Genomic DNA, 26,992 nt, shown 5'->3' with positions numbered 1-26,992 from the left:
TACATTGAGTAAGAACCTCAAAGCCCAGTCATTCAATAGGTGTTTTGTACGGAGCTTTCACTTCTAAAGGCTGAGTTTGTCTCAGATGGCTAAGTAATGGCTCTTGGTTAAATAGCCCCTCTTAACATTCTCACTCTTGCTTCCAAACTTCCTCTTTCCTCCCACCGCTACTTCAAGCACCATCTCTTTTGTAATGTTCCATAGAACCATAGAACCATACAGCACAAAACAGGCCCTTCGGCCCACCGTGTCGTGCCGTCCATCAGACCACCCTCACACTACCTAACCCCTTCCTCCCGCATATCCCTCTATCTCACGTTCCTCCATATGCCTATCCAACAAGCTCTTGAACCTGTTCAATGTATCTGCCTCCACCACCACCCCAGGCAGTGCATTCCATGCACCAACCACTCTCTGGGTGAAAAACCTCCCCCTGACATCTCCCCTGAACCTCCCACCCATAACCTTAAAGCCATGACCTCTTGTCTTGAGCATTGGTGCCCTGGGAAGGAGGCGCTGACTGTCTACTCTATCTATTCCTCTCAATATTTTATATACCTCTATCATGTCTCCTCTCATCCTCCTCCTTTCCAGTGAATAAAGCCCTAGCACCTTAAGCCTCTCCTCGTATTCAATACTCTCCAATCCAGGCAGCATCCTGGTAAATCTCCTCTGCACCCTCTCCAATGCCTCCACATCCTTCCTATAATGAGGCGACCAGAACTGAACACAGTACTCTAAGTGTGGCCTAACTAGAGTTTTGTAAAGCTGCATCATAACCTCGCGGCTCTTAAACTCAATCCCGCGACTTATGAAAGCCAACATCCCATTGGCCTTCTTAACTGCTCTTTCCACCTGTGAGGCAACTTTCAATGAACTGTGAATATGAACCCCCAGATCCCTCTGCTCCTCCACACTGCCAAGTACCTTGCCGTTTACCCTGTACTCTGCCCTGGAGTTTGTCCTTCCAAAGTGTACCACCTCACACTTCTCTGGATTGAACTCCATCTGCCACTTGTCAGCCCAGCTCTGCATCCTATCAATATCCCTCTGTAAGCTCCGACAGCCCTCCACACTATCCACAACACCGCCTATCTTAGTGTCGTCCGCAAACTTACTAACCCAGCCCTCCACCCCCTCATCTAAGTCATCTATAAATATCACAAAAAGTAGAGGTCCCAGAACCGATCCCTGCGGGACACCACTAGTCACTGCCTTCCAATCCGAGGGCACTCCTTCCACCACAACCCTCTGCTTTCTACATGCAAGCCAATTCCTAATCCACACAGCCAAGCGTCCTTGGATCCCTTGGCCTCTGACCTTCTAAAGAAGCCTACCATGAGGAACCTTATCAAATGCCATGTAAACCACATCCACCACACTGCCCTCATCAATCTTCCTGGTCACGTCCTCAAAGAACTCTATCAGGCTTGTGAGGCAAGATCTTCCCTTCACAAAGCCATGCTGGCTGTCCCTAATCAGTCCATGATTCTCAAGGTGTTCATAAATCCTATCCCTTAGAATCCTTTCTAACAGCTTACCCACCACAGACGTGAGACTCACCGGTCTATAATTCCCTGGCCTATCCCTATTACCTTTCTTGAACAAGGAGACCACATCCGCAACCCTCCAATCCTCCGGCACCACCCCCGTAGACAACGAGGACTCAAAGATCCTTACCAGCGGTTCAGCAATCTCCTCCCTAGCCTCTCGAAGCAGCCTGGGGAAAATCCCGTCAGGCCCCGGAGATTTATCTGTCTTAATATTATTTAACAACTTCAACACATCTCTCTTGATATCAACAACCTCGAGAACATTACCCCTACCAGCACTCCCTTCCGCATCATCAAGACCCCTCTCCCTGGTGAATACCGAAGAGAAGTACTCATTCAGAACTTCTCCCATTTCCGCCGCCTCCAGGCAAATTCTCCCACCTTTGTCCTTAATCGGACCTACCTTCACCCTAGCCATCCTCCTACCCTTCACGTACTTGAAAAAGGCCTTGGGATTTTCCTTAACCCTACTAGCCAATGCCTTTTCATGTCCCCTTCTAGCTCTCCTCAGCCCTTTCTTAAGTTCCTTCCTCGCTACCCTATATTCCTCACGGGCCTTGTCTGAACCTTGCTGCTTATACCTCACGTATGCTACCTTCTTCTCCCTAAAAAGTCGTTCCACCTCCCTCGTCACCCACGGTTCCTTCACCCTGCCATTCCTTCTCTGCCTCACCGGGACATATTTATCCCTAACATCCTGCATAAGATCCCTGAATATCGACCACATCCCCATGGTACATTTTCCTTCAAAAAGGACATCCCAATTTACTCTCCCAAGTTCTCTCCTTATAGCCTCATAGTTAGCCCTTCCCCAATTGAAAAACCTATTGTCCTCTCTGCACCTGTCCCTGTCCATGACAATTTTAAAGGTTATGGAGCAATGGTCACTGTCCCCCAAATGCTCACCCACCAATAGATCCTTCACCTGTCCCGGCTCATTTCCTAAAACTAGATCTAACATGGCATTCCCTCTAGTCGGCCTGTCAACATACTGCGTCAGGAATCCCTCCTGGACACACTTAACAAATTCCGTCCCATCTAAACCTTTGGCACTAAGCAGGTTCCAGTCTATATCTGGGAAGTTGAAGTCTCCCATTATAACAACCCTGTTATTTCTGCTTCTCTCCAAACACTGCCTGCCAATCTGCTCCTCTATATCTCTACTGCTACCGGGGGGCCTATAGAATACTCCTAGTAGAGTAACTGCTCCTTTCTTGTTCCTTAACTCCACCCATACAGACTGTAGAGATGATCCTTCTACATCATCCATCTTTTCCACAGCCGTAACAGTGTCCCTGACCAGTATCGCCACCCCTCCACCTCTTCTCCCCCCTTCCCTATCCCTCTTAAAACACCGAAAACCAGGAATATTCAATATCCACTCCTCTCCTGACGTCAGCCACGTCTCAGTAATAGCCACGATATCATAGTCCCCCATCCTTATCCAAGCCCTCAGTTCATCCCCTTATTCCTGACACTTCTTGCATTTAAGTAAACACACTTCAGTCCATCTACCTTACTACTTTTACAGCCTGTATTCTGCTTCTCCTTCCCCAAAGCCTCTCTACCTGTTTGATCTAACTTTTCCCCATTCCCTTCTTCCTCTGACCTACTCCTCCGGTTCCCTTCCCCCTCACAAACTAGTTTAAACCCTTCTGTACCACCCTAGCAAATCTCGCCGCAAGGATATTGGCCCCCTTCTGTACAGGTCCCACCTTCCCGAGAAGAGATCCCAATGATCCAGAAATCTAAAACCCTCCCTCCTGCACCAACTTCTCAGCCACACATTTATCTGCCACCTCCTATTCCTACCTTCACTATCACGTGGCACTGGCAGCAATCCCGAGATTGCTACCCTTGAGGTCCTGTTCCTCAATTTTCTGCCTAGCTCCCTGAACTCACTCTTCAGGACCTCATCCCCCTTCCTACCTATGTCATTGGTGCCAATATGGACCACAACTTCTGGCTGCTCTCCCTCCCACTCAAGAATTCTGTGGACCCGATCAGTGACATCCCAGACCCTGGCACCTGGGAGGCAACATACCATCCGGGATTCATGCTCACTGCCACAGAACCTCCTGTCTGTTTCCCTGACTATCGAGTCCCCTATCACTACCGCATGTCTCTTTCCCACCCTTCCCTTCTAAGCAGCAGTACCAGTCCCAGTGCCAGAGACCTGGTAACTGCAGCTAGGCCCCTGCAGGTCATCCCCCTCAACAGCTTCCAGGGCAGAAAACTTGTTACTGAGGGGAACAGCCTCCGGGGCTCTCTGTCCTGTCTGCCTGCCTGACTTCTTCTTCCTCTTCCCTCCCCTGACCGTCACCATTCTTTCTGCCTCCTGAACCTCAGACGTACCTACCCTAAGGGGGGTGACTGTCACCTGATGCACCGTGTCTACATAACTCTCTCCCTCCCTTATGCTGCGCAGTGTTTGTAGCTGCGACTCCAGCTCATCAACTCTGAGCCGAAGTTCGTCCAGCCTCAAGCACTTACCGCAGATGTGGCCTTCGTGGACTGCAGCAAGGTCCACGAGTTCCCACATCAAACAGCTGCAGCACACCACCATGTCCTCCATCTGACTACCTTTCTTTTTCCCTAGTTAGTCCCACCTACAAATCTATAATGACCAAAAGGTAAACCTTGCCTTTACCTACTTACCAGCTACTTACCCTCCTTGCCCCTTCACGCCGAAGCCCCTTGAGCCAAAGCCCAGAACACTCTGCTGCTACTCACTCCGCTGCCTGCTCCAACGCTGCCCGCTCTCTAGGCTGTTTGCTTTTTAAGCTGCCTGCGCAGTCCAGCCCCCACTCGACTACTTAAAAAGCTTATTAAAAAATCTAAACCTTACACTAAAAACCCTAACAAAAACTAACCCTTACACCCAAAAACCCTAATAAAAGTGATAAACAGAGAAAACACTTAGCTGTTCCGAAGTCCTCCGAACCGAAGCCCGAGTCCTCCGAAGTTTTTTTTTCTCTCCTTTTTGGCAGTAAGCTTGCCAGTGCTCAATCTGGGTTTCATCAGGCTTCAGAAATAAAAAGTTAAGGTGAAGCAAAGAAGATTGTGGAGTGTTGATAGAGACAAACAATATCATGACTAATTTCAAGTGAATTATTGGAGGCAAACTGTTCTCATTAGAGAATGGCTCGGATACTAGGGGACTTGGATTCAAAAGATAAGGCCAGTGACAGGAAAATTATTTTTCTTGGTAGTTACAATCTGGCATTCATTGCCTGTAGGGTTGGTGGAAACAGTGCCTTCAAAATTAGGTAGACATTTCAAAGGGAATAATTTGAAGACCATGGAACTGGAGGTATTGCTCTACTAGGTGAAGCATAAACTCGATGGGGGTAAACTGGTTGCTTATGCCAGAACATTTCTATACTTTGCTCCTGTCCTATTTACAACCTTGGTCCAGACTTGGACAAAGTCTCAAAATCTGAGATTTTGCAGTGGGATAGATGGTAGCTCGGGTGGGGAGGAGGGTTGCGGTGTGATTGCTGGAGGCCAGATATTAGCCCTGGAGTATCACTGAATACAGTGAGTGATGTCTGAGACCCAACAAATTTCTGCTGCTAAATCAATGGCATCAACATAAGCACCAAATTCAGACAATTCAAAGTTGCTCCCAGTCTATTCAACTTCAGAGTCCTCCTTGCAAACATTTGGGGGCAGTGTCTGAATTGGGAGAGCTTTCTCCAATCAAGCCTGACAGTCATACTCGCGGAATCCTACTTTACAATGTGCCGGACTACACCACCACTAATGTTTAATACATTTTGTTCCACACCAGTGATGGTAGTACCAGTGGGTGGGAATAACCTTGTCCTTGCCATTTGACTCCAGACCCCATGAATCTCATGACATAATCTCAAATGTTAGCAAAGAAATCACCTTCTGGTTACCACTTACTGTCCTCCCTCAGCTGATGAAACAGTGCTCCTTCATCTTGGAAGAAGCTTTGAAAGTAACATGGGCACTGAATTGTCTGGGTGAGCAATGTCTTTGTTCATCACCAAGAATTCCTTGGTAACACTACATTGACCAAGCCGATGTAGTCCTTAAGGATATGTCTCAGTCTGTGGCTGATATTGAGAGAACCAACACAGGGAATAAACCAATGATGAATCTTGCAGTGCATACTTCTTCTCCAAACTTAATAGTGATTGCACTTTAGAATATTACTTGGTTACATATTTTGGTCAGCAATTTAAACCCAATTAATTCATGAGGAGTGGAAATTACCTGACTTTATCTCTGTTTGAGTAGTGTATTACATTTTATCCATTTTTGCATTGAGGTGAAAGGGTAGATGGTTAGATAATCAGGACACCATTTAGTTTTTTGTTTCGACTAGCTACTGGCTGAATTGATGACATTCAATGTGATTTAGCTTTGCTCATATCGTTGCTGGGGATAGAACATGGCACACTGCCTTTGGTGGGACTTTACAACTCTTACAAACATGGTAGACCAGTCTGGATATGTGCCATTTTCCAGCCAATCAGGACAGTACTTTCTATTTGTGTGCTGCTTGTTTCAGTTTGGAAAATTCTATTAATTTGGCTTTTGTATTCTTCCAGACTTAATTGAGACTACTCCACCTGCTGTTACTCCTCCTCCTTCCCTCATCTCTGAAGTTACTGCCCTTTCTGCACGCTTTTTCTCTGAGAACTTGAATGAGCATTCTGGGAGTCAACTCTTCACAATGCATCAGCAGCTGAGCGGCATGATGGACTGTATCATGGTGAACCTGCAGTCTCGCTGGATGTCCCCACCACATGAAGCTGCAGACTGATGATATCAAGCTGTGTGAACTGGCAAAGCCAGTGGAGGATATTGAGCTGCGACATCTCATCCCCACCCTTTTAAGACAAGCTACACTTTATTTGTTCTTAATTATTTGCCACAGTGTTTCAAACCAGCTTTGCTCATGGTAAATGTCAGCCTTGTATTGTGCTCAGGTGCGTCCTGCTGCTCTGTCTCTATTTTAAGGGCCGTGACCTTGAATCCCAGCCTTGTCTGCTATTCAAACTTCATTCCTCTTGGGATATCCTGGTAAAAGTGGCACTGGTCATTGGGAATGAGAAATCAATAGTGAATGACACCTGCCCTATAGAAGCTTGTCCTCCTTTTGACTGATCTGGGTGGTTTCAGAAAGAGCAACCTTCATGGTAAATCGAGGTAAGATTTGAAGGGAATATTGTTTAAAGGGATTAGGAGTTGCCTAATACAAAATGCTGACTAAGTCTTATTTTGATAGACTGCTTCATAGAAAGGCAAACCAATCACAAGTTGGTGGTAATTGCAGCACAACAGTGGTGAAAGTGGATGGAACAGTCTTAAAAGCAGTGGGGTAGAATAATATATACGAAGGACCCGACAAGCTTTCAATGAGTGTCTCATTGGCATTGTGTACATTGGGAGAAAGTTTTTAAAAAAATGTAATGGAAATTTTCTGCAAGGAAAATAATTTTGTGATGTTAAATTATATTATTTTACTGATGATGTTTGTGTTTTCTTGTGAGCAGAAGAGAGCAGTTAAATCTTGCTGTTATTTCTGCACCTCTGGCCATTACTTGACTTTTATAATGATGTCTATAGATGCCAGAGTAAAATTGGTGCACAGCAATGGAATCTGAGCTGCACTTTTTTAAAAAAATTTTTTTTTTTTTTAAAAACCTGTGCTTGAGCTCACCATATACTCCTGTACAAATAAAAACAATTACAATTTCTTTGGTCTGTTAATGTTTTGACTTTTTCTTGTTGCTGATTAGTTTGAGTTTCACAAGGATCACTTGTAAACAACACAGGTCTTGGCTAAGGTCTTCAGAGCTGAGTTACAATGGGGAAATGAGGGTTGTCTACATTGAGCCAGCATTTGGCATTCTGATATCAGAGAACCCAGAAAAACAGGTTAGTGGATTGGGAACATATCTCTCCAGTGGCTAAAGTCGTGCCTTCACTGGTGGTCTATGTAGAACATAGAAGAGTACAGTACAGGAACAGGCCCTTAGGCTCATGATGTTGTGCTAAACTAATTCCTTCTGCCTGCACATGGTCCCTATCCCTCCTAATACCTGCATATGCCTCTGCCATATCTGCCTCTACCACAATCCCTGGCTGTGCATTCCAGGCACCTACCACGTTTTTGTTTTGTAAAAAAAATTGTCCTGCACATCTCCTTTGAATTTTCACCCTCATCTTAAATGTATGCCCTATAGTATAAGGTATTTTGACCCTGGGAAAAAGATACTGGTTGTCAACTCTTATCTATGCCTCTCATAAACTTTTCTACTAGGTCCCCCATCTCCCTCCCCCCTCAGCCTCTGCTGCTCCAGAGAAGATAACCATAGTTTATCTACCCTCTTTTCAGCACCTGCCTACTAATCCAGGCAGCATCCTGGTAAACCTCTTCTGCATCCTCTCCAAAGCCTCCGCATCTTTTCTATAATGGGGCAACCAGAACTGAATGCAATATTCCAGATGCGGCCAAACCAGAGTTTTATAAAGCTGCAACATAACTTCCTGACTCTCGAATTCAATGCTTTGTATGTTTGTGATTGTTGAAAGCCATTTGTCCTTTGATTTCTGTAGGAGTTCATGGGCAGCATTCCAAGCCCAGCTATCTGCAGATGCTAACTTTGAATTCAAGGATAGATGAGAAGTTAGGTATTCCACAGTGAATTGTTTTCCCCAAACCTCCATCCCCCTTCCTCTACATTTAGTGGACGCAATAAGAAGTATAATTGAATACCTGCCTTGATGGGTTCAATTGCTACAATACCAGTGTACGGTATGGCTGCAATGCACACAGTCCATAGGATGTAATTCATCACAGCTTCTTCAACAGCTCCTCCAAACCCTAAACACCTACAAGGAAAAACACTTGCATGGAACTGTAGTTGAAGGTAGCTTATGACTTGGTTATCTCTATTCACTATCACTGGACAAAATGCATGAAATTCATTTGAGGAACAATGTGAGGAGTTAATTCACTGTTTATTGCTGTGGCTCAAGGGTCTCATTGATACCTTCGAGGGGAAACCCAAAGGTTTGCAATAGATCTCATTGTCAGGGATATTTTTCCATATCCCAGGATTCAAAATCCTGTTTTTCAGAAGGCAATGAATAAAATCAAGGCAGTGACCATGCCTTGATCAAAATGGTATGGGTTGAAGGACTATACGATATAATTTAGGCTTGCTTATTTTTTTACAATGCTGAGATGTGCTGCAATTTGCAATGTGTTACCTTTTCAGGTGACCTAGTGAGCTTCTAGGAAGAAGTTGCTTTCTTGGCAATGTATTCTGGTCTCTAGCAGCAATTTCAAGCTACCATGTAAGTGAATCTTTTACATATCAATGAATTTGGAATGTGATATTATTTTCAGATTGCAATTCTTCTTTAAAGAAAAAGTATTGAATTTTTGCTGAAAATATGCAAACCCACAAGGAATGGAATGAGATCTGCAAATCTGTACAATGTTTAAATGTAAAATCTGTGTATTCAAATGTGTACAATTAATTTTGCTGACATTTGTTGGGAAAAGGTTGCATTGCAGAGCACTGCACAAAACCAGAGATTGGTAGCAGTAGGTCTGTGTAGGTGGATTATTTTTGCTAATGAGTCTTCACCATAAGATTGATTTGAGTGAACTTTCCTGGATTGCGTGGTAGCTAACTGCTGTTCAGGGAGAGTGGGGGTTTTGATTCAAAGGGAAGCAACATTCAGAAAAAGTATGTGGAAAAATGAGTCTTGAGGAAAATAAACTATTTGTATTTACTTTAAATATGTTAAATATCTTGAGTTTGATGTGGAAATACTGAATTAATAAATATAAACTACGCCAGGTGGTATAGGATAATACTTTATCAAACTGTCAACATGCAACACCATTTGGCAATGTTAAAATTACAGATTGTAGATCACCAAATTATAACTGATTAAACATTTTAAAATCACTACAACAACAGTTTCTTGCAGAAAAGAGCTTTATTTGACCCCACAGCTGGTGAGATGAGACAACAGATGATACATGTACAAGTCTACCATAAGTGTGAAAAGTAGGAAGCCTCTTAATTGGTTTTAAATTTTAGTTACTAAACCTTTTGGTGGCAATGATTTTTTTTTTGAAAACTTGCAATTAGATAATTTCTTGTGGGTGATAAGAGTTTGAAGTTGATCATGAGTGAAATTCTAACAGTATTTATAGTATAAATTTGCCATTCAAAAATTCCCAACTTCAAATGAGATCTCATATGGAAAGTTTACAATGCACATAAAAAGTCAAATGTTAATGAAAGCACAGATTTCATTACTGCAGGAAAACTATTAATGCAAGGACATAACATAGACAGCACTTTCATGTGCCTAGGATTCATCATTCAGTTCTATGTTTAAGTGCTGACATGTAATTTGCTGGGGAAAAACTGGAAGTTAACTGGTGATAGTTCACTTTCATTCACTGACCCCTACCCACCCCCGGCTACAAAATTAGAGAATTCTATTTGAAAGGATCAAGCAATAAATTCTGTGTTGCATACAATTTGCATGTTGTTTTGGAGTGGGGAGGTTAAAGGATGGCCTGGTTTATATGGCTTCCACATAGTTGGCAGGTAACATGCCTGTCACCCCTGTCCTTTGCACGGTTCCATACATCCATCCTTCGTCAATGGACTGAACATTCATAAGGACATCACCATCTTTGAAAGAGACCTCATCTGCATCAGCTGCTGCATAATCATATATGGCACGGTAGGTTTTCTGTAGGGAGGAAATGGAATCCATGTTTACTAGTTGTTATTAGTAGGGAAGTTTTACTATATAATACATGTATCTCTTTCTGAATCCCATAACAAACATTGATCCAAGTATCAGTACTCTGACGTGTTATACAAGACAGAAAGCATAATATGGTGTCACTTGAGCCAAGTTGATGGATAATGATTGCAAAAGTATAATCCCGGCCTTATTCTGATGGATTAATCTTTGATTGCTATAACAAAACTGATCTAAATTAGAGACCAAGCACAAAAGCCTCACACAGACCCAGTCGATGAACATTGTATTGAGCCCAAATTAGGTAATGGATCAACAGAATAATTGTCATGACGGGCTTTGGTCTTCTGGGGAAGGAAGGAGGCAAAGAATAAGCATCATTTCTGTTTCAGGAGAGTACATGCATGAAGTTAAAAGGATTTTTATTTTTCTGTAATGCTTGTGTTCTAAGGCCCCACATCATGCCCTACATGAGTATAGGCTAACATTACCTCTAATAGTAGAAACAATACCTAAATTTTTATCCCCAGAAGCTTGCCACTGGAAAGAGGAAGGGAAGAAAGATGGAGAAAGATTGGCCCAGCATACACAGGAAAATGGCATTGTGAGTAAAATGGCTTGCAATTGGAGCATGACATGAGGACGAGCATGATGTCAAAACATTGTATTTGACTGTTACTTCCAGCAAAATAGCAAATTTCAATTAACATTAGCCAGCATCTAAAAGTAGTGCATGTGGAAGCCAAGGTGAGCGTGCTATTTAGATACAAAATTGATGGGAATTGTGGGGGAAGAGGAGATGTAGGGTGGTAGTGGATGGTTTTTCAGATTGGAGGCCTGTGCCCAATGGTGTCTGCAGGCATCTGTGCTGGGCCCCCTATTTGTTATATGAACTATTTGGATGGCGAATGTAGGTGGTGTAATTAGCAAGTTTGCCAATAACTAAAATAAAATTGGTGTGGTGGAAAGTATGTCATTTGACTAAGGCCATAAAATGAAGTGTAGGGAAAGAGCTCTGGAATGAAAATTGGGAGGTAGGAGGAGGAGGAATGCTTTCTCATAATTGCTGTCAAAGGTAGCACAGAATGGGCTTGATGTATAAAATTAGTGCCGGAAATGCTGAGGGCAATGTTGTCAACAGCAGCTGTGGAGGAAGAAACTCAACATTCATGTAATGAGAAGTCCTTGATCTTAAGGGGTCATTGAATGGAAACATTATGGAGAATCTGACAGTAATGAGAGGTCTGTTTCATGGCAACTTGGACAAATCAGTGGAGGAAAGGCCAAAGCAAAGGAACAGAGGTTCCCCTGGGTTATGTATAGCCTGTACATATGAGCGTTTGGGAGAGCAGCAGGATGGATTTGCCTGCTGCTGTGGGGCTGCGGGCATCTTTTGCCACCTGACACTGTGGCTGCATTTCCAACTTGCAAACTGGGTTACAAACAGTTCACAGGAATGGAACCCTGCCCTCATCTGGGGATGACCTGTTTCCGTTCTTTTTAAAAAAAAAGCCCTGTGTTACAGTTCAAGTTTCAAGGAAGCACAACACCAAAAAGCTTAGAGCTAACACTGAGTACTCTGTTACAGAGCATGTAAGCCTTGGATTGCTTTGTAACTATCCATTAATTCTTGTTCAATATAAATGTAAATTTATTGCAGAAGTCACTTACTCCAGTTGTTGAAGGGTGAGAAGGAATAGATGACACGGTGGTCTGCTGTGTAGCAACAGAGGATGATCTCTGCTGTGGCAGCACTGTGGTTTTGGTGTGGTAAGCTGAAATAAACCAGGAATAGATTTTTATAAATGGGAACAAGACAAACACTGATAGCTTTCTTTGAGCAGCTTTTGAAATGATTGATCAGTTATACCAGCTCAAGATGCTTGGTAGAAATTTATCCCGCCATTTACAAAAAAGAATCCATTGAAGTTTGCAATTGGTATTGGTTTATTATTGTCACTTGTACCAAGGTACAGTGAAAAACTTGTCTTGCATACCATTTGACCGGATCAATCATTATACAGTGCATTGAAGTAGTACAGAGTGCATTGAGGTAGTACAGGGTAAAAGCAATACAGAGTAAAGTTTCACAGCTACAGGAAAGTGCATTGCAGGTAGGCAATAAGGTGCAAGGTCAAACAAGTACACAAGTCCAATGAGTCTGTGTCATTTAATAAGATTATGGCTTGTTCTGTACCTAGTCTACTTTCCTGCTCAGTGCTGGTATTCCTTTGTTCTGAACCTAATTTCCAAAACACTATCCATCTTGCTCTTTAATATACTTTACAAATGAACATTTACAGCCCTCTCTAGTGTAGAGAATTCCAAAAATTTGCTCTATCTGAATGAAGACATTTAACTTGCTTCATTCCTAAATGATCAAGCCCTTCAGTGACTGTAATTTTAAATGCTTTAGACTGAAGAGAGACCCCTGCAGTTACCCTGCCCAACCCTTCCAGAAATTTGTTTCAGTGAAATTGCATCTTGGTTATAAAGCTTAGTCATAAAGGCCTGACTCTAAAGTGCACAATGTATAAACAGATTATAAAATTCTATTTTCCATCTTTAATGCATTGACACCAATGTGTAGCTTGTTGGGAAGTTCCAGCTCACATGTGGGCATGCTATGTTGGCACCAGAAGCATGGCAACACTTGCAATCTGCCCCCAGAACATTCTACACAAAGATGCATTTCACTGTGTTTCGATATACGTGTGACTAATAAAGAAATCTGATCTTAAAAGCAACTTCCAGCCTCACAAATTAGTAGAGGCAATTTACCATTGCCCTATCCAAATATTATTCTGTAGCCTAAGACTACTCTTTGCCAACCTGCTTTGAATCCTGTGGGCTCAAATGAAAGAAATTATAGCGTTATACAGCACAGAAATGTACCCTTTAGCCCATCACATCCACGTCAAACTTTTTGCCTGTATACAGTAATTCCATTTGCCCACATTAGGACCATATCCCTCTACGCCTTGTCTATTTCAGTGCATATATCAATGCCTCTTAAATATAGTAACTGTATCTGATTCGACCACCTTCTCTGGCAGCGCATTACAGATATCAATCACTCTGCATTTAAAAAAAAATTACCCCTAAGATCCCCTTTAAATCACCTACCTCTCATCTTAAACCCTACCATGCTTCAGGGAAAAACAATCCCTGCTTTTCCAATATCTTGCCGTAACTAAAGTCCTCCAATCCAGGCAACATCCTGGTAAATCTCCTCTACACTCTCTAATGCAACCACATCATTTCGACAATGTGCATCCAGAGCTGCATATGCAACTCCAAGTGCAGCCTAACCAGTGTTTTGCAAAGTTATGACAACATTCCCAACTCTTCCATTCTATGCCCTGACCTATGAAGGTAAGAATATCATATGCCACCTTCACCACCTTATCTAACTGTGTTGCCACTTTCAGGGAACTATGGACTTGGACCAGTAGGTCTATCTGTTCATCAACGTTCCTTAGTGCCCTACCATCTACTGTTTGACTGCTCCAAAATGCATCACCTCATACTTGTCAGGATTAAATTTGCAAATGCTCATAAAAAATGGTCATGGAAAAAGAGAACAGGTCCACAAGTTTAAGTCCTGGAGCAGGGCCAACTTTGAGGGCATTAGGCAGGATTTAGCTGGGGTCGACTGGGTGACTCCTTTTAAAGGTAAAGGAAGCAGTTGGCAAGTTGGGAGGCTTTTTAAAAGGGTCATATCAAGAGTCCAGGGGCAGCATGTTCCTGTTAGGATGAAGGGCAGACACACCAAGTTCGGGGAACCCTGGCTGATGAGAGGTAGAGGCTCTGGTCACGAAAAAGGAAGCATACATCGTGTAGCTGGGTACAAATGAATCCCTTACCAAATATAAAAAGTGTAAGACCAGGCTTAAGAGGGAAATCAGGAGGGCAAAAGGAGGGTATGAGATGGATTTGGCAGGCAGGGTTAAAGATAATCCCAAGAGGTTCTTAAGTTATATTAACAGTAAAAGGGTGACTAGGGAGAGACTAGGTCCTCTTAAAGCCCATCAGGGCCACCTATGTGTGGAGCCACAGGAGATGGCCAAGATTTTTAATGTCTATTTCCCCTCTGTGTTTACTAAGGAGAATATCATGGATGCCAGAGAAATGAGGGCAAAGTAGAGAGGTCTTGGATCATATGCTTATTATGAGGAAGGAGGTACTTGTGGCCTTGAAGCACATTAAGGTGGGCAAATCCCCAGGACCTGACCAAGTGCACATCCAGACCGTATGGGAGGCCAGGGAAGAAATCACAGAGGCCCTTGCAGAGATGTTTGCTTGTTCATTAGCTACTGTCGAAGCTCCAGAAGACTAGAGGGTGGCTAATGTTGTTCCATTGTTCAAGAAGGGTAGCAAGGACAGGCCAAGGAACTACAGGCCAATGAGCCTGACTTCACTTCTAGGAAAGTTACTGGAGGGAATTCTGAGGGACAAGATCTACCATCACTTGGACAGTCAAGGCCTGATCAGGAATAGCATGATTTTGTGCATGGGAGGTTATGTCTGATGAATCTTTTGGAGTTTTTTGAAGAGGTAGCTAAGGGGATAGATGAAAGTAGGGCAGTGGATGTTGTCTATCTGGACTTTAGTAAGGCCTTTGACAAGGTCCCGCATGGCAGGATGCTCTGAAGGTTAGGTTGCATGGGATTCAGGGAGAGCTAGTGAGGTGGATTCAGAATTGTCTCCATGATAGGAAGCAGAGGATGATGACTGAAGGTTGATTCTCTGACTGGATGCCTGTGACTAGTGGGGTGCCCCAGGGCTCAGTGTTGGGACATCTGTTATTCATTACTTATGTAAATGATTTGGATATGAATGTAAATAGCATGATTGGCAAGTTTGCTGATGATACCAAATTAGGGAGTCTTGTTGATAGTGAAGTAGGTTACAATGAATTGCAAAGAGATCTTGATCAGTTAGGGAGATGGGCTCAGGAATGGCAAATGGATTTCAAAGTGGATAAGTGTGAGGTGATACATTTTGGACAGTCAAACCAGAGTAGGATTTATGCAGTGAATGGCAGGGCACTGATGAGTGTTGTGGAACAGAGGGACCTGGGACTACGAATGCACAGTTTGCGCAAGTATACAGGGTGGTGAAGAAGGCATTTAGCACGCTGGCCTTCATCAGTCAGGGCATGGAGTTCAGGAGTTGGGACATTATATTGCAGTTATACAAGTCATTGGTGAGGCTGCACTTGGAGTATCGTGTACAGTTTTGGTCGCCCTGTTATAGGAAAGCGTGGTTAAACTGGAAAGAGTGCAGAAAAGATTTACAAGGATGTTGCCAGGACTAGAGGGCCTGAGTTATAGGGAGAGCTTGGCAACACTTGGTCTATTCCTTGGAGAGTAAGAGAATGAGGGGTGACCTCATAGAAGTTTATAACATCATGAGGAGTATGGATAAGGTGGATGGTCATAGTCTTTTCCCGGGGTTGGGGAGTCCATAAGCAAGAGGGCACAGATACAAGATAAGAGGGGAGATATTTAAAAGCGACCCGAGAGGTAAGTAAGTAGATAGACTGCTGCCAGAGGAAGTGGTCACAGTGGGTACAACTGCAACATTTAAGAAGCATTTAGATAGGTACATGGAGGGGAAGGACTTGGAGGGTTACGAGCTGAACGCAACTGGGACTAGCAAGGAAGATGCTGTGGTCGGCATGGACCAGTTGTGCTGAAGGGCATGTTTCCATGCTGTGTTACTCTGTGGCTCTATGCTCCACCCAACCTTCCAACTGATCAGTTGGACAAATCTCCTGGAATTTTGAGGTTGTAGCTAGCCAAATAGAAAAGGGAGAACTGGAGAACATGATGTGGTTGGATTTTTGTGTGGCATCTCAAAACCCTTTCAAGAGGTTATTGAACAAAATTGAAGCATATGGGATTTGGAGTAATGTATTGGTATGGATTGAGGTTAATGAATGGAGAACAGACAGTAAAAGTAAACAGGTAAATTTCAGGTTGGGAGGCTGTGACATGGTGTTGGGGACCTAGCACAATGATTTGAATTGGGGAGCCAGAGTAATGTAGCCAAATTTTTTGATGATATGAATCTGGGTGGCCATGAGTGTGATGAGGAGGATGCAGAAAGGCTTCAGGATGATACATAGGCTAAGTGAATGGACAAGGATGTTACAGATGGAATATAATGTGGAAAATGTGAGGTCATCTAGTTTGGTGAAAAAAACATTGAAAGGTGTAGTAGTTTTAACATGGTGAGAGGCTGAAGAATGTTGGTCTTCAGTGGAACTAGGGTGTCCTTGTACATGAAGCACTGAAAGTTAACATGCAGCAACTATCAACAGTTATAAAGCAAACAATATGTTGGCCTTTATTGCAAGAGGATTTGAGTACAAGAGTAATGACAACTAACTTCAATTATACAGAGCCCTGTTAAGATAGCACAGAGACCACTATGTCTGTTCTCCCTAGCTAAGGAAGGATATACTTGGCAAAGAGATTATGCAGCAAATGTGTACCAGATTAATTTCAGGGAAGATGGGTTTCTCGTACGTGAAAGAGATTAATCAGACTGGGCCTATGATTTCTGAAATTTCTCATTCTGAGAAGAATGAGATGTGATGTTATTGAAGAATACAAGATTCTTATGTGACTTGACAGAGTAGATACATGGATAATGTTTCTTCTGGTTGGGGTGTCTAGAACCAGAGGCCACAATATCAATTTAAGGGGACTCGAGACTGAGGTGACAAGACATTTCTCCTAGCAGGCAGTGAAGCTTTGTAAATCTATCCAAGGGGTCAATGAAGGATGTAGCTGAGTATGTGCAAGAGGGAGATCAATAGATTCTTGGTTATTAAGGAGATCAAGGATATGGGTTTATTACAGAAATCAGCCATGATCTTTAGTGAATGGTGGATAGTCTCAAAGAGCTTAATGGACTGCTTCACCTATTTCTTATGTATGTAACAAGATTGATCATGGAATATCAATCATTAACTACCTTCAACTACACATGCAAGTCTTTTTCTATTCCCTTTTTTGTAATATTGACAATTTTTTAAAATTCTTGTTCAATTTTGAGCTGTACCAAATGTCCTACTTTGTAAGATTAATGTAAAAAAAAATTTGGTATTTCATCAACTTTTAGAAGCATCACATTAAAGGAGGAGAGGATTAAACAGAAATATTTTACTCATACTGGTTGCAATACTACTTCCATTTAATGTAGTACTGTAATCAATTTTAAACTTGGTTACTAACTTGTGGTGGTTGATGGCTGGAAGAAATTGTTTCCATTGTAATAGGTAATGGTGTGTTCAGGTTCAGAAAGTTCTGATTTCTCATCACCTCCACTCAGACTCAGGGCACTGGCAGAACGGGAGTGTTCACGGCTGCGACGCTGAGCTTGAACTGTAAGCAAGAACATCACAATGAGTGAACAAGTGATTCCAATGACATCTACCTGACATCAAAATAGACTTGCTCTTAAGCAGAGTGCTTAATTATGCTCAGAGTATCTCAAAACACCATCATCTTCTTTAAAATAAAACTATTTCAGTACCATGATTAACCATAATGGTACTTCTTTCAAATTTTACAATCAAATATCTGCTTCTTAATTGAAAGTAAATCAGCACAGTTTTGCAAGTTATTTTTTACGTGAAGACGGATTGCATCAAAAAAGAGCATGCCAGGAAATCTGCTGTATGGAAAGGAAGAACTCGGCTGAACTTACTGCTCAACATGTGTAGACTCCGGGACTGAATGTTATCTTCAGCTGGGTCATAGTCAAAGACAGAGCCAGGGTTTGTACGCCATACACGTAGATCTGTAGACACAGGATTTATAGGGTTAACTATACAAATGATAATGGCCAGGGTAGGTTACAATCATTATAAAAACAGAAACTGCTGGAAATGCTTAACTGGTCAGGCAGCATCTGTGGAAAGAGAATCAAGTTAATGTTTCAGGTCAAAGAACCTTCATGGTTGTATTATCAGAGTAATAATCTAGAGGCCCAGACAAATGATCCATGGGTTTGAATTCTGCCATGGCACCTGTTGCTATTAAATTCAGTTAATTAAATTATTCTGACATAAAAAGTTAGTATTAGTGATGGTGGCCATGCAACTACTGGAATATTAATAAAAACTCATTTGATTTAGGATTGTTGTCCTTCACAGAAGGAAATCTGCTATCCATTCCTGGTACAAACACCAAGTGATTTTTTATCTTCTGCCTGAAGTAGCCAACAAGCCAGAGCTTGGGCAACAACTGCTGACCTTGCCGGTCATGTTCACATCCCACGAATGAGTGAAGAAATGGAATGAAACTTAATTGTATGAGATGCCAAATCAAATAAACAAATTACATTTTATTTACTTCATAATTCCTGCTTTATCATAAATTCATAATCTGCCATAAATTCTGATCACCTGCTCTAATAGAATACAGTATCAGAATCATGAAAATATTGAAATTAGTGAGGAAAATGTAGGAATTAATATCTTAAATTAACAGAACAATCTATGTAACCAACTACTCTTGACTGTGACTTCATGAAGACGGATATTCCTACAATTTAGAGCAGTTGGGTTATTGTGCAACTTTCTGAAGTCTGTAGTCACATATTTTACATAGCTGACTCCCATTTAAAGAAATGACACTGAAATTGCCACATAGAAATGGATTGTTTGCTATGTGTTGGTGTTTACCTCCCACATCAGTAACAGTTTCACTGTGGGATTTGGAGGTGTTCTGTGAGCTGATAAGTACTATCTACGATAATAATCTCCAGGGACTTCAGAACCTGTGAGTACATTTTCTGGAAGACTAACAAAAAGCACCACACAATGACGTTGCACTGATGATGACGACTTCATTACTCAAGTGCACACGCAACTTAAAGGGTATACATGAGCCAATAACGAGTTCAATCAGAATGCCGCATATATTACTCTAATCAAGAAATAACAACAATCCCTTCTCTTCATAGCTCTTAATCCTTTCACTTCCTCATGTTGTCTGAACTGCTTCTTGCCTCTTCCCAATGAGTGTGAGGATGTAAGTCAGGATTATGTTTTTTGCTTCAGCTGCTGTCCCTCTGCTCGCTGCTTCAGGCTGGACACACTCAAGTACATTCAGTCTGCAATGCATCAAACGTGCTGCTGGAGCAACTTCTGTCGTAGAGTGTGGCACTATTGCAACACTTGAATAAGAAGTTAGCTAAATGATGGTCACATTCCTTGAACAACTTTAAAATATATGACTTCAAGACTTCCTTAAGAATACATATAGAACCACTGATTGAGCTGCTTGAGACTGGATGGTATGTGGGAATAAGTGCTTGATATTATGGCAGATTATGAAGGTATTGATGAGAATTGTGGCCCATTATCTGATACCAACTCTACAAAGATACCATAGTTCTCGCCTCCTTACTTGTACATTCAGCTGTAGTGCAGGATCCCACATGCAGTCCATTTAGAAAGAGCACCGATAAGGACTAGAAACTTATCACTGTCTTTCTGACAAAGATTTGATGTGAAGTCTCTGAAGTGCCATGTTGCCATCTGCATGTCTGAGGGGGTACCTTTGGTGATTTTGTGCTGCATTCTTGCAATAAATGAAGCTTCTGGCAAAAGCATTCATCTTTCCAATACCAATATCTTGCATTATAATTCATCTAAGATTAGTCTTCTCAAGACATGAAGGATGATTATTCTATTAGCCCACTTCAGTCAGGCTTGATCAAAAAACAATTCAAATCTTCTGTTATAAGATGGTTGCATATTCACACTTGGATACTTAGCATATCCGTCCGATCTTTGAGAGTGTGCTCATGGACTCATTTCAGAAGCATGTTATTCTGCATTGTCCCAGTAATTTCCTACAGCTCTGACTGGATAATCATCATCCTCTTGGTAAAAGGTAAATATTGCTTTCTCTCTACCTGCAACACAATCTTTGTGTGGTAGACTGGATTTTAAAAATCTGCATAATCAGTAAACATACCTACACAATTGATCCAATTTCTTAGCCAATCTTGATCTCTCAATGCCAATCAGTCTTGTAGTCAACTTCCATTGTTGGCAATTATAGTCTTCAGTTATCCCAACACATAATGCATTGTATTTGACCTAGTACATTTAGTACTTCAGAGTATATCTTGAAGCTATCTGTACTTTCTGTCATTGGTATTGGTCTTATTATTGTCACATGTGCTTTTGATAGTGTGCCATCCAGTCAGATCATGCCAGTACATTGAGGTAGTAAAAAGAAAAACAGAATGCAGAATATAGTGTTGTAGCTATGGAGAAAGTGCAAGGGCCACAACGAGGTAGATTGGGAGATTAACAGTTCATCTTTAATGTATGTGTGGTCCTTTAAAAAGTTTGCTAACAGTGTTATGATGGCTGCATTTCCAGCTATTGGTATTTCTACATATGATGGAATGATTTGCTAATTTTCCACTTGTTATTCTTTCTTTATACTTTTATCTTGAAATCTTGCTCTTTCCTGTTATTTTCACTAGTAGTGTTGATGATACAAGTTTATCATTATACAGACTCCCTTTATATTTTCCAGTTGGACAACTTATCCCCCTGTGAAGGGGTTGTATCGATAGCACTGCTGTGGTTAGTTGTTCTTGGTTTCAAGTCATATGTTGAGGCAGTATGGCCCTTCTGACACACATCACACTTGCCCTCCTTAAAGAAACGGACCTGTGAGGAATGGCTGCTATTGTACCTGGAGCAAAAGTACGTGCCATTTGCACCTATGGTATGTTGACTGAGTTTCAGGAATGGAGGCTTCACTGTTGTTTCCTGACAATAAGCTAGTATTATGTTCATGATAATGGATGAAAGTCCTTGGTGTTTTTCACTGTCCTTTCTATTGAGCTTATCCTTTTGCATGCCAGGTCAAAAGTAAAGTCCTCTTGATTAACAACTTGGACAGAATCCGTTGTCATTCAAGCCACACAAAAATCTATCAAATGGTTTAATAATTCAACAAACTTGCAACATCTGGGTAAATCCTTTAATTCAGCAACATTGCTGCTGAGTGTTTCTCCTGGCCTGTGGTTCCTCTTGCCAAACTTGTAACTCCACTATTTCAGTTGTCTGGATTGAAATGATCTTACAATTTCTGCACTACTTCAGTGAACAAAATGCCTTTGACTTTGTAGAGCTATCAGTCTAGTAAGCATTCAGTACGTCTCAGAGCCAATCTCTGTCAAAAGAACAACGTTCTTTTGCTCTCTTATGCCTGCACATTTCCACAGTCTGATCCCCTCCAAGAATATTACTAGCAGTGAAGAATATTCCTACACTCTCCATCTACACTATGAAGGACATACATGCTTGATTTGTACACTTCTAGGCCACTTATATATATCCTGCCTCCTCTGAGCTACCATGTTGTTCAATTTCCTGCTTAAACTCTTCTATGTGTTTAAATATCTTGTTATTGGCATCTCCTAGAGTACTGTTCTGTCTTTTTTTAATTTTTATTGCTTGTATGGGTTTGCCAACTCCCTGGGCACTCAGGAAGACTTTGATGCCTCAGCCATTTTTCTTTCCTTGGTTGTGGAGTTTTGAAGTCTTGTGGACAGTGCCATTGATCAGCAATTCTCAGTAGGTTATTTGAAGAGGTTCTTCAAACTGCATTCAAGCATGTCGGTTGTTTTGAGTATCCTCATTGCTGGCTGCGGTGTATTTGGAGGCAGTCTGTAAATCAGGCTTGTACAGCTGCTAAGTACTTCCTATAAGGATTGGAGGCACCAATAGCTTCAGAACACTGTGTACATTCCATTGCATTCTGTACACTCCTATGTGTGTTTATGTCACACGTAACATGTTATTATGTTGCTTGCACTCTGATTTGTTCACATATTTAAGCACACATATACCACACATTGTGCTTGCTGTTTCCATTTCTTCATTCCCTTTCCCTTAACAACCTATCTAATCTATTTTTAACTAGTGATGCGGGGTCTGCATTGTTCACTAGGCCTAGAACATTGCCAGGTTCATTACACAGGAGATAGTGATACAAGGAGTGGAAGGAAACCATAATAAGAGGTTAAAATGTATTTACAGGAAGATGTACTTCCTGGCAAGACAGCAGAAAGGAATAAGCATTCATTATTCTCGTTCCAGTTCCTGACTTGCTGAGTGTTACAATTATCTGGTTGTACAAATATTCCAACTTTCCAGCAAGCAGCAGAATATTTGAGTGAAATGTGAAACATACCAACAGCACAGGGACATAGTGATTCTGCAACACCAACCAACCTAGTGGTAACTACATTAGAATTGACATAAAGATTAGTTTGGGCAGGAAAAGAGTCATGTCATCACAGCCTGTTAATCATCCTGCAAATCCTTCCTTTACATTACGGAAGGAGAGGGTAAGAAGAAAATAAAAACTCTATTAGCCCAGCACCTATTTTTTATATTTTTAAATTGTGAGTCAGCTTGCAGTTCCTGCACGAAGCCTTAGGGTGACAGTGGAGGATCCATTTAGCTTCTAGTAACAAGAGGGAAAGTGCTCTAAACATAAAAGATTAACGCTGTAAGGAGATCATAATATTACTCCTGCCAAAATCCCAAAAGACATCTAAGATTTCAATGTCCCTCAGCCCTAAATTCGATTTAGCTAATGGCATGTCTCATCTTTATAGAGTAAACTTCTCTATATTCCTCTGAATAAGATAAGGCCCTGTCAACAAACCCCTCCAACCTTCCTGCCAGTGATTCTCTGCTCACTTCTCTCACTGCCAGTGATTGCAGTGGGATTGCTACTTCTTCCACCACCAGATTTCCCTCTCAATCCTCCTCCTTTGTCACCCTCCCTTCCTGTAATTCCTATGCTCCTCTCTCCTGCCCTTCTTCACTTTCTTTCCTTTTCTCTCATGGTTCATTTGATATTTTCTTGCTGCGTGTGCAGCTGGTATGATTTATTAATACAATACAGGGAAAATCAAGCCTGAGACACAAACAATTTATGAATTATTTACCAATCAAGACAATTCATTAATTATTTGCAGAATAAGGTCAGGACACTTCATTATTCACAACTCCCATAGTTCTGATTTGTACATTAAAATGGTAATTCATAATACTGGAAATAAAATAGGTCTGTGTGACTACACAGCACAGAAGTGAGCTATTCGGCCCATTTCCCTTGTGCCAGCTGTTTTATAGCAACCTATTGCAATAAAAAAATGGAATATATTTTATACTAGATTTTTTTTAAAATGTTTAGAAGTTACCAATAGAATGCTAGCAGCAAAATCAAATATTTATACACTGCTGCCATAGAGCATAAGAGAAAGTAATAGCTAGAGAAAAGAAAAGAAACATTGTTGTCAACATCAATAAATTCAATAGTGGAATAACCTTCTGGAGGAACACGGCAGGTCCAGCAGCATCTGTAGAGGCAAAGGATAATTGACGTTTTAGGTCAAGACCCTGCATCAGAACTAAGTCCCTCCACTGTTGAACTGATGCAGCGTCTTGACCCGAAACATTGACTATCCCTTTGCCACCACAGATGCTACTCGATCTGCTGAGTTCTTCCAGCAGCTTGGTTTCTGCTCCAGACTACAGCAGCTGCCGTCTCTTGTGTCTCCAGTAAAATAACCTTGTGTTGCCAAGCAAGTCTGTAGCTCCTGGTGAGTGGGTCTCGGTTTGGTACTGTAAGCAGAATGGGCCTCAGGGGTACTGCTTATAGCACTGAGCTGTATATCATGTGGGAAAAAATAACAACTCAGATATAAGCACAGTAAGTAAGAATGGGCTTGAAGAGAAGCAAAATAGGAATAATAACATGACAGGAAACAATTAAACACAAATGCAAAATACTATGGATGCTTGACATCCAAAATAAAAACAGAAAATACTGGAAATACCCAGGAGAGACAACACCTTTGGAAAGAAAAACAGAGTTAACATTTCAGTTCAATGACACTTCATTAGATTGGAAAATGTTAAAGACAAGTTGCAGAAAAAGTTGGAGTTGGAAAAGTTTTCTTAATTCAACAATCAGTTCAACAATTTTTGTCAGTGAAAGCTAATGGAACAGCAACACATCTTCTGACAAGCACTTTAAAAGTGAATTCAACAATTTTGGATAACTGGCATTTCTGCCACTGTCATTTCTTCTTTGCAGCATTCACAATCTTTTCTTCTGGTAATTTCAGCTAAGTATTCTACTTCCCCTCCTCCAAATGGCCATTATTTCTTCAATTACCCCACTCGTTTGCCTCATATTCTTGCCTTCCCTCATCATGGACCACAGCTTCTGACCTTACCTCTCTTTCCACGGTAGTGTAGCAGTTAGCATAATGCTATTACAGCACCAGCGACCCGGGTTCAATTCCCGCCGCTGTCTGTAAGGAGTTTGTACATTCTCCTCGTGTCTGTGTGGGGTTCCTCCCACATTCCAAAGGTAAAATAAGATAGATAAAATATCTTTATTAATCACATGTGCATTGAAACACACAGTGAAATGCATCTTTTGCATAGAGTGTTCTGGGGCAGCCTGCAAGTGTCGCCACACTTCCGGCACCAACATAGTATGCCCACAACTTCCTAACCCATACACCTTTGGAAAGTGGGAGGAAACCTGAGCACCCGAAGGAAACCAACGCAGTCACGGGGAGAACGTACAAAATCCTTACAGACAGCAGCCAGAAATGAACCACTACGCTAACCACTACACAAACGTGTTAGGAAGTTGTGGGCATGCTATGTTGGCGCCAGAAGCTTGGCGACACTTGTGGGCTGCCCCCAGAACACTCTACACGAAAGATGCATTTCACTGTGTGTTTCGATATATGTATGACTAATAAAGAAATCTTATCCTCCCCGTTTTTTCTGCTGACTGCCTGATTATTTCCACCATTCTCAGGTAATAATGCAAGACTTCCTGATGGTAGCAAAGTAGGAAAGGAGAAGGTCATTAAAGTCCCCAGTCTGCTCTCCCCATTCAATTAGATCATGACTGATCAACACCACAACTTCATTTATCTGCCGTAGCTTCATATCTCTTCATACCCTTTAAATCGAGCAACCTAAATCCTGAAAGTTCCCATTGTCCCAGAGACAAATCAACAGTACCTTCCGCGAAATAATTCCAGAGATCTACTGTACTTTGCGTGGATAAATGCTTTCCAATTCCCGCTTTCTGCTAATTTCATAAAATCCCCATCAAAGCCCTTCAATATTTTTAATCACCTTGAACAAATCACTCATCAACCATCAGCGCTTGAGGGGACATATGGCTAAATGAATTCAATCTGCTCTGGTTTGGTAACAAAAATGATTGAAGTAGAATTAGTTACAAAATTATTCATGCCGGCTAAAGACCTGTGAGGCTTTCTCCTTCATTTTCCACTCGTCGCCTCTGCATCTCCACAACCCGTCTTTGGATTCCACGGTAGCTGATGTCACTGAAGTCTTGCATGTTCTTCTTCACACGCTCTGTGATGGGATCAGTAACTACAGGTGTGAAGCTTCCCTTGGTCTTCTCAAAGTCTTCATGGTATTTCACCTTAATATTGGAAATACATTTCAAATGATTAAACCTGTTCTTCTTCAAATTGAGCTACTCACCCAAACTAGCCGAAAAAGACCTTGTCTCATTAAAACAAAAACAAGGCAACAGAAGTGTCACATGTATCAGAATGCTCAAACCCAAAAACCTCTGACAAGGAGGGGAGAATAAGCCCTACCACCAAGACCAGGTGGCACTTCGAAAGGGTTGCATTAATTAATGTTACTCCAACTGAGTTCAATGCAATAGAGCTGGGACTACTGCAGGACCTGAGCCACACAAAGTGTGGAAAATTACATGAGATACTGGGCATTCTCTAATAACTTCCTGACAGTTATGAAGACAAAAGGGACTGCAGATGCTGGAGTATGGAACAAAAAAAATAGAACATTGGAAGAACTCAGCAGGTCATCTGTGGAGGCAAAAGGTATAAGTCGAGATTTCAGGTTGAGACCCTGCATCAGGATCTTTTGGGACCCGCTGAGATCTCCCAGTGTTCTGTTTTTTGTTCCTGGTAGTTATGTATACCATAGATTAGGAACTGACCATATAACCAACCATGCACTCTCTCTTTGTTGTGGACGTTGCTTATTAACAATTAGTAAGAAAGACATTACAATAGCTATTACCACATACTGTATGTAGAAACAAAAGAGGCAGCAGACACTGGAATTTGGAGCAAAGAACAAACATACCGTAGATATGTTGCGCTGGGAGTCCCGTACACGCCTCATCTCTGGTGTGTCCAGCACATAAGACGCCCTGCCTTGCACTTGTTTACGGAAACTGTCAGAGTACAGAACCTGCAAGGTCAAGAGTGAAATGCTGAGTGCAGCCGCCACGTGAGAGACTTTCAGTTTCTCCACACATACCTTACCTAACTATTCTGCTCTGGGGTGCTGGGTTAGCTGGCATGATGTTAGGAGTATGACTGAAGCAAGTTAATGCGTTTAATTTTCAGCCTTTGGCTTTAAGTTACAAGAGGGAAAAAACAATAATTTATTTGTTTTATATCATGATGTTTCATGCCCAATTGGTTGTGATGTGCAAAATCATGTATCATTCAGATTGATGGTGATGATATGTTTTCTCTAATATTACATACATTTT

General features: G+C 41.7%; 2 protein-coding genes across 3 annotated transcripts in view; one reads left to right on the top strand and one right to left on the bottom strand.

The window, feature by feature from the left end:
- Positions 1-7,419, top strand: part of rif1 (replication timing regulatory factor 1) — a 66,877-nt gene extending 59,458 nt beyond the window's left edge. For both annotated transcript variants that reach the window (XM_052011958.1, XM_052011951.1), the window contains exon 36: positions 6,137-7,419. In XM_052011958.1, the coding sequence (XP_051867918.1) occupies positions 6,137-6,351 (215 nt within the window). In that variant the 3' untranslated portion in view covers positions 6,352-7,419. The remainder of the gene's footprint in view (positions 1-6,136) is intronic.
- A 2,484-nt stretch (positions 7,420-9,903) lies between these two features.
- neb (nebulin) overlaps positions 9,904-26,992 on the bottom strand; it is a 269,812-nt gene continuing 252,723 nt past the window's right edge. The window contains exons 144-149 of the mRNA XM_052025719.1: positions 26,578-26,685; positions 25,696-25,879; positions 18,057-18,149; positions 17,582-17,731; positions 12,006-12,109; positions 9,904-10,319 (exon numbers count right to left, since the gene is read on the bottom strand). Coding sequence (XP_051881679.1) covers positions 10,146-10,319; positions 12,006-12,109; positions 17,582-17,731; positions 18,057-18,149; positions 25,696-25,879; positions 26,578-26,685 — 813 coding nt within the window. The 3' untranslated portion in view covers positions 9,904-10,145. The remainder of the gene's footprint in view (positions 10,320-12,005; positions 12,110-17,581; positions 17,732-18,056; positions 18,150-25,695; positions 25,880-26,577; positions 26,686-26,992) is intronic.

This window comes from Pristis pectinata, chromosome 1 (assembly GCF_009764475.1).
Source record: "Pristis pectinata isolate sPriPec2 chromosome 1, sPriPec2.1.pri, whole genome shotgun sequence".
Taxonomy (NCBI): Eukaryota; Metazoa; Chordata; class Chondrichthyes; order Rhinopristiformes; family Pristidae; genus Pristis; species Pristis pectinata.
The sequence above is the reverse complement of the archived record's forward strand: the minus strand, read 5'-3'. Positions and strand labels throughout refer to the sequence as shown.